Source organism: Melanostigma gelatinosum (assembly GCF_949748355.1).
Source record: "Melanostigma gelatinosum genome assembly, chromosome: 18".
NCBI classification, from domain to species: Eukaryota; Metazoa; Chordata; class Actinopteri; order Perciformes; family Zoarcidae; genus Melanostigma; species Melanostigma gelatinosum.
The window spans coordinates 10,240,688-10,249,393 of record NC_136651.1 but is presented as its reverse complement, the minus strand read 5'-3'; the positions used below and the strand labels follow the sequence as shown (position 1 = coordinate 10,249,393).

Below are 8,706 nucleotides of genomic sequence, written 5' to 3'. Positions count from 1 at the left end.
TCTGGGACTGTTCTCAGCAAACTTGTCCTGCTTATGTTCTGTTCATAATTACTTTTTCATCTACCTTGAGAGGTGGTCAAAGGTAGTTGTAGTGGAAATGAATGCGCTTAATTTCCCTGTGAGAAATAAACCGAAAGAACCTGATGGGCCAGAGTCCCAGGCCTTGGAAGGTGCTGCTGTTTTTAAGGAAGAGGGTTAGTTCGTGAGGTCAGGATGACCCTAGTCAGACATAAGATACATTTGTTATCTGGGTTTGGTGAGTTATGCTTTTGCAACGTCTGCCTATGTTCAGGGTTAAGCGATACAAGTGACATCTAAAAAGAACAACGTGTGATAAATTGCCACAACAGTGTTCATTTAAGGATACGGTCAGACTTGTGATTATAATGGGCCTGGCCACTGGTTAATGATTAAACAGACCTTCGGAAATGCCTGTGATGAAATCGGCCAAGGTTTATGAAACTGCTGAGTATTTAAACCGACACAACTAAATTGAAGCAGCAGCAGAAACCTCGGTCATGATGGAAAGATTCACAGCAGTAATATTTTTCCTTCTGGTTTCATGTATCTGCAGGATATCAGGTAAAAACCCACACACTTCCAAACCGCTACATTTTGTCTCCGACAGTTGGAAAGATACCGACCTATAAACATGAACTGCTTTTATCAATTTCAAACTGGTGGAGACACTCCAGACTCCACACTTAAAATACTTTCTCCTTATTTTGAACAGGACAGACGTGTGAAGGAAGTTGTGGAGAAAAATTGGACTCATGTTCATGCCACTCGACATGCAGGTCTCTGAAGAACTGCTGTACAGACTATAAAGAGTACTGTGTGGAAGTCTTTCCATATTCCGGGTCCATGTTCGGTGGGACGGATTTCATTATCCTTGACGCGAGTTTCACCAATAGTTCAGAGATTCTATGCAGGTGAGACTTTCTGTTACATGCAAGCATTTACGTGTTGCTAAATCTGTTCTGGTTAAACCTTTCACTGATCGACTGATTAATGTGAAGAGAAATACAATGAGGAAAAAAAATGTCTTTTCAATTTTAGCATTTTCAAGGGCTTTCAACCACATCTCATGGTCTTTGTCAGGTCTTCTGAGCAATATTCTGACATAGATATCAAAACAATTACGAGGTGCAATTGAAAGCAATGGAAAAAGCGTGGCGTGAACTTTCACACCCCAAGTATCACAGTAAAATTATACAGTTGAAGTACATTCCAGAAACCTGCTGATCATTCTTTTATAACGGCAGGTTCAACGGCAATATCGTCACTGTGGGGTATGTGGATGAAAACAGTCGAGGCCATTGTATCTCCCCACTGTTGTATGAAACGGGATGGGTTCCCTTGCACATCTCCTCTGATAATGGCACCACATTCAGTAGAGTTGGAGCCTGGCTCGCAGGTACAATAACCGTCTGCATATTTTCCTTTGAGGAAGACCTCAAAACTCTTCCATATATTTTTTTACACACAGTTTTCCATTTAGTGCGACAGTAATATGTGATTTACTTGATTCAAATGTGTTGCTTTACAGTGCATACTGGCAAGTTAGATGCTCAGTTAAAGGCAACTCTGGTCAACGCAACAAAATGGCAGTACTATGGTACACCTGACGTTGGAGGCTTTCTTGAGATGACATGGAATACGTCTTTGGTCAGAGCGGAGAGGGTCAATATAGAAGTCTGGGGATACAGGGAGACAGGTGAGTATGCCTGTTCGTACACCGCATTTACACTTGTTAGATCACATGATTAGTCATTCGTAAAACGCTGAATTCTGCATGTTTCTCTGTAGGGAAGCCCTATACAGGCACCTGGCAGGGTGAGTGGCAGTATCTGTACTCACTTGCAAAGGATCAGCCCAACAATGGATCTTTTAGCTTTTTGCCCAAACCAGCAGAGAGCGGCTTTTCAAGTTGGGAGCTTGGCTCTCTACGTATCAGCCCCAGCACCAACCCCGATGGCATACGGTATACAAACTCTTCCTATCATATAGAACTCTACGATAACACATATTATTGTAGTCGTCAGCTGTACAATATTTGTCACGCGTTTCATTTAGGAATGTACAAGCGGCATGGACTGAGGATCACGCTCTGGCCTGGCATCTGGAGGAGAGGTTCAGGCAGAACTCCACAGTTTGGGCCCTGGAGAAATGTTTAGCATGGGACCAGCTGGAAAATCAGCTGCCGAACTTCCTCAGCGAGATCATCGACTGTCCCTGCACTCTGGCTCAAGCAAGAGCAGACACTGGGAGGTTTCACGTAAGTGCAGCAAAGGTTCAATGGTTATCTGTACGCCATTTAAAGATAAACATAACACACACACACGCAATACGTCTCACATGACCTGAAAATGACATCATCACAGTAAAGCAATTTCCTGTGTGGTAGATTTAAGTTATTACTTTATGTGTTTATGGGGATTGTCAGTGGGGCGTAGTTCAAAGTCAATGAGAGCTATCCCTTAGTTGTTGCATTCACAAGCATTATCGGCAAAGCTGAACTCGTTTCAGCATCAATTTCATGCCTTTTATCTTATCTTTTATCTTAAAAATGTAGAGTCAGGGTTAGGCAACGCATTAGTCATTCAATATCAGGCGAGTGACAGATGGGATGATAAAACTGCACATGAGCGTATTGATGGGACCATTATGCATCTGTACGGCAGTACATACATGAACACAGTGAAATGCACATTTGGCTGCCTGGTTAGCACAGACGCTGTGTCTCTCTCCTCAGACTGACTATGGCTGTGATATCGAGAAGGGGAGCGTGTGCACCTACCACCCTGGATGTGTTCACTGTGTGAGGGCTATACAAGCCAGGTGAGTCCCTCACTCACAACCGTTGACTTGCCTTCACGGTCAGCTGTCAACATTATGTTCGTCAGTCTGGCTGAATCTGTGACACTTGAAACGACCAAAAAGTACCTGTCTATTAATGTACATTTATATTTATATCAAAGCGACTCTGAAAGTAAGTGGATAACTATTGCGATCTATTGTGTGATAGAATACTATACGGCACACTGCTAATTATAATTTCAATGTCACTACCAACTATACTGCAAGGCATTTAGTATAAAAACAACTAGAGCAGCTGCCCTAATGTAATCCATATGAACACTACTAAATTGATAAAGCATTAATAAATAATATTCTAGCCACTGGTACTTAAAAATGAATTAGTATGCACTCATGCCACGGTAATGTTGGTGTGTCAGTAGGTCAGTCCACCACCTCACCAAGCTGAAATATCAAAAATATCAAAAAACTATTTGATGAATTGCTATGAAATTTGGTACAAATCTGTGTTGTAAATTTCATGTTGTGTCAAGTCTATGACCTAATACCTGTAAAACTAGACATTCCCATTGGTCTCTGCAGTATTTTATTTTCACGCTAATTAGCAAATGTTAGCATGCTAACACTGTTAGATGGAAAGATGTCAAGCATTACACTTGCTTAACATCAGCCCGCTAGCGTTCTCATTGTGAGCTCAAATGATCATTTAGCTCGAAGCCCCACTGTGGCCTCTCCTGTAGCTGTAGACTCTTGTATAAATTGTTATCATGATTTAGTTGCAGCAGAGTTTCCTCTTTTAATTGACAATGTTTTTGGATATGCATCAACAGTCCTACATATGCAGCGGGACAGCAGTGCTGCTATGACAGCACTGGTGCTCAGGTGCTGACAGGGGACTCGATCGGGGGTAGTACCCCCGACCGAGCACACGACTGGGGCTCACCCCCATTTCAGAAACCCCCTCGAGTTCCCGGACAGTCCCACTGGGTCTATGACGTCCTCAGCTTCTACTACTGCTGCCTGTGGTCTGACAACTGCCACTACTACTTCAAACACCGGCCCTCCAGCGACTGCAGGCGTTACCAGCCACCCAGCTCAGGTGAGGGAATCGTGAGGCACGGTATTACGGTTTATGTGTTTTTTATGTGATTATTGTTCAAATGTGAAGTTATTTTTTGTCTGTAATGACAGCTTTGGTGTTTGGAGATCCCCACTTCATAACTTTTGATGGTGTCAGCTACTCCTTCAATGGCAACGGGGAATACACTTTGATGACCTCGTCAAAGAAACGGCTGACAATCCAAGGCAGGGCAGAGCCGGTGGATGGTGAGTAACTGAATGCACTGAGCTTTTGAACCTTTCTATCTCTCTCAACAATGATCGGTAGATGCTACCACTAAACACATGAACTATTACAGCAATCCTTGTTGTCTCTAACCAGCCACCATAAAAGCGACTATGTTGACGGCTGTAGCCATGAGAGAAGCACCCTCTGATGTTATCGAGGTGCGGCTGGTCAGCGGTCACAATGGCCTCGAAGTACTGCAGAATCAAAAAACCCTCTCCTTCTCTGAGCAGCGCTGGATGGACCTGCATGGTGAGACACTGATTCGCCTTTCTGCTTTGTAATGAAATTTTATAAAATGTATTCCATTTGTTTGTTCTATTTGACAGCAAGTAGGAATTTGGACAGTTTTCAAATTTGTGACACAATGGTTAAAAAAAAAAGACGAAAGAATTACCTTCAACTTGACCAACTGCAACAGTAAAATGCTGCTTACACATGCAGAGACGTGAAATGGCCAAAACTCTTCCAACTTTGGCAAAGAAAAAAGGTGTCTTACTCGGACCCACATAGCTTATTGTCAATACATGCTCGATGTAATCTTGTTAAAACTACAAGAACTGAACTTTATTCTCCCCTCTAGGTGTGTTTGTGTTTTCTCCTTCCTCTACAAACGTGACCGTGATGTTCCCAAGCGGAGCCGGGGTGGAAGTGCGACTGAGAGAGGGAACCATGACCGCCACCGTGCTCCTGCCGGAGGAGTTCAAAGACTCCACTCTCGGACTGCTCGGAAAGATGAATGGTGACGCCAAAGACGACCTCGTTCTCAGCAACGGAGAACTTGTGAGGAACCTCACCAATCCAGAGGAGGTGTTCAGCTTCGGGGCAAGCTGTAAGAAATGATTCACAACGCAGACTAGGTTGTGCCGTTCAAAATTCAGCTGGTGTTTACCACTGTTCTGAACTTTATTTTATGTATGAGCTGTATATGTTACATATACAACAAAACCAGTGTAAATTACTTTGGAGAGTAGAAAGGAAGAATTAAACACAGGTCACCAAAGTTAAAGTTAAAGTCCTTTCAGCAAACCATTTCTATGTCACACTGCTTCCTCTTTTGGGTCATGTAGCCTTCATGTTACCCTTTCATGTTGGGAAAACACATTTCTCTTGTTGTGTTTTCGTGCATCGATCAGGCATTTGCATTCCAGGAAACCCGTCCCATTTTATGAAACATCAGCAGATAATGTTGCAAGGGTTCTTCTTTTAATGCTAAGTGTTTATCTTTATTTTTCTGTCTTACAGGGGCCGTCTACAACCGCTCTGCCTTGTTCACATATGATTCAGAACATCTTTTGAACACCTATTGTTATAATCCCAGACATGACCATACATTTGTTCCGGTGTTTTTTGTCCCTGAGAGTCCAGATGATCCATTAGCCAATCAGGCACATGAGATATGCACTGGAGAGGGCGCTCAGTACTGTAGGTATGAGAAGATAACTTGGATCTACTTTTACTCATTATAGTAATTAATTAATTTAGTGTTTTTATAAAACACATGAGTATTAAGCTAGTTCTCTTAAAGGGTCACTCCACCAATTGTACACATGAAGTTTGGTGTACTCATCATGAGGACCACTCAGCTTGGGAAAAAATTACATAATGTCTTCTGTGGCTCTTAAGGGAGCCACAGACTCTTTTTGACCAATACGGGGCCTAAAAGTAATGACAATCATTTTTGTTCTTTAAAGCAACTCATGTTCTGATCAGTACCTCTGTCCTGTAGGTATGACATCCTGGTAGGTCGTAGTCCAAGAATGGGAAATGCGACCAAAGCCTCTTTCCAGAGTCACATTTCTCTTATGGAGGATCTAAAGCAAGGTGAGAGTATCAAAACACATGATGAAAAAAAAAATGATGTCCATTTACTTATGTTAGGTATTGTTACACTGTGCAGTGATATCCTGTGGACGGCTTTCACCACCTAATAATGGGAAGAAGGAGGGGACCACATATCTACAGGGCGCTAAGGTGCAGCTTTCCTGCGATGACGGCTACGCTCTCGAAGGATCTGCAGAGCGAACATGCCAGGAGAACGGCCGGTGGTCTGGAGAAGACACAAACTGCGTGGTTCCCAGTATGAATAAATAATGAAATCAGTCCTGTCCCATGATTCTGATCTTCACAAATCAACAGTGGCAAATGTATGAGTGTCTGTATTTTAGCATGCATGTGTGTGTGTGTGTGTGTGTGTGTGTGTGTGTGTGTCCTTGTGTGCATCATTTGATCCATCAAATCAGCAAAATATGAAATCTCTCTCATGACCTGTTTACACACATATTTATGAGTGAGAATAACTTCTCACCATTGACTCACTCTAATATTAATGCACGCATCAAATTAGAGCTACACATAATTTAACAATGCTTCCTTCTGCGGGCAGTGGACCCTGTGTGAACATCACTTTTTGACAAACACATGATGACATATTGAGCTGGCCATTTATCCCAGTCCTATACGAGAAACATACAGCTTCACAGAAAAATGAAGGAAAGCTGTTGGATGCATTTTTTCCCATTTGATGGCACTCTTCCTTTTTTTCTGTGTATTATCATTGACCTGTTTGAGGGGCCTTTTCCACTACTTCTTATGGATTCCTGAAAACAAACGTCTGCAACTCTCAAGTGACTGATTATACCCACCATCAGCAATCCGTCCAGTAGATCAGTCTGGACCAAAGCGGTGAACCGACCGAGCAACAGACATTTCCATTCCTAGAACCAGGCCTCTAGTGTGGCTATAAATGACAAACATAGTTAAAGGTACCTGCATATAGCTGGGGAGTAGATTGTAACATAATCACAAATTACAAGGGTGAACCTTCGTCCTACAAATACATGCAATCAAAGGCTAAATATAGGTTAAAAATCAATAAAGTCCTTTTATTCAATCATACGAAATGTTCAGTATATTCAGCAGCAACAACAACTAAATATACTCTCTATAAGAGACAGAAGTACATGAGTTATCCAATGTGTGCCACTAAATCGGACAAGAAAAACAAATCCTAGTTAATACACAAACATGAACACCTTTAAGTGTAAACAGAGCAATGAAAAGGTCTGGTTGGTTGGGAGCTTTGCTGCATCTACTCTCTCTTCCTATCTGAATCAATGCAGTTCTAGTTTGAAAAAAAAGAAGAAAATCACACAAACTCATGTTAATACTGATTGTGTGCTTGAGCCTCTGGTTAAAAACAACATCTTTGTCATCTTCTAGGTAATCTCGCAGGAATTGTGGCCGGTTCAGTCATTGGAGCGGTAGCACTGATTGTAATTATAACAACACTCGTACTCCACTCCAGGAAACAGAGAAGGTACAGTATCTTCAGTTGATGTGTCATTAATCTACGTACGACATTTCTAAAAGTCATTATCCTCACAACACTTGATATGGAAAAAGTGTGACAGAGGCTTCATATTGTAGTTTCCTGCGTCGTCACTGTTTTTATTTGTGTGTTTTTTTTTCTCCAGAAGAGCTGCACCTTTAGGAGAAGTTGTGACAAGTGAGACCTTCTAACCACAACTGTTCATCCACTGAAGAATGTTAGAAGTGAATGCATGCATAAATACATGCTTCCATTGGATAAAGACACATAACTCAACAGAGATATAGCCTGTCCTTGTAAAACCACAGTCATGTTGCAGATTAAAATGTATTATGAGGTTGAGCAAAGGTCACTTCACGATAATTGATTGGTGAACCATGAATGATGCAACCTGCTACCGTCTAAACATTGTAGTTAAAGTGTTTGGGCGACTGAAGGAAGTCCTTGGTCAGCTCTTCAGATCACCTGTATATTTAGGCTAACAGACAAACTATGAGACGAAATGAACTCTGCACTGTGTACTTACATTTGTGTTCTGTCATCAAATATTGATGAATGTTGTTTTACCGGTTACAGTTTTCAAGTTTGTTGCACAATAAAGTTTTTCAAATGCAGTGTATTCGGTGGCTTCAATTCAAAATGAATGTGAAATATTATTTTCTCATTTTACAATGCATTCTGCCAAACTACAGACAGAACACAATGCGCCTCATGCACCAAACGCCACAGGAACAAATGTCCTCGTATTTCTGTTTGTGTGCACGAGTATGCATGTGTTGTCTCATGATAAATGGCGGTCACCAAACTTTTCTACAGTATACCTTTACTTCAAGAAATGTGGAATAACTTCTGAGAATGCGAACCCATTATCCATCAGCCTCTGTGATTACTTTATGCTGCTTTACTGGAGCCCTGAAGCTCTGCCCCCTGATATCATTAATACTTTGGACTGATGCTTTGGATGAGTGCTGATGGAAAGGCAACAGATATTGCCTCATTCATGAATACCATTCCTCTCTCATGGCAAATGGCTTGATTTATTCCTCTGAAGCTCAGTTAATTATTTATACAACATGACACCCATGAAGACGTAGCTCTAGATGCAAAATTCCTCACCACCACTCGACTGCGTCAGTGCCCATCACTTTGTCCTGAATGTAACCACGCCCTTTACCGTTGTAATTTGCCGACTCATCACATGATTTAGTTT

The 8,706-nt window shown here is 41.8% G+C and overlaps 1 protein-coding gene across 1 annotated transcript; it reads left to right on the top strand.

Annotated features, from left to right (window-relative positions):
- Window positions 1–518: 518 nt before the first annotated feature.
- Window positions 519–7,687, top strand: LOC306792325 (sushi domain-containing protein 2-like; the record flags this gene model as incomplete). The annotated part of the gene is made up of 16 exons (XM_079289389.1): window positions 519–582; window positions 734–932; window positions 1,266–1,417; window positions 1,550–1,717; window positions 1,810–1,984; window positions 2,077–2,278; window positions 2,756–2,841; window positions 3,651–3,919; window positions 4,012–4,146; window positions 4,262–4,417; window positions 4,749–4,997; window positions 5,411–5,594; window positions 5,895–5,989; window positions 6,066–6,245; window positions 7,388–7,484; window positions 7,642–7,687. The coding sequence occupies 16 exons, from the start codon at window positions 519–521 to the stop codon at window positions 7,685–7,687; spliced, it is 2,457 nt and encodes an 818-aa protein (XP_079145515.1).
- Window positions 7,688–8,706: the final 1,019 nt, after the last annotated feature.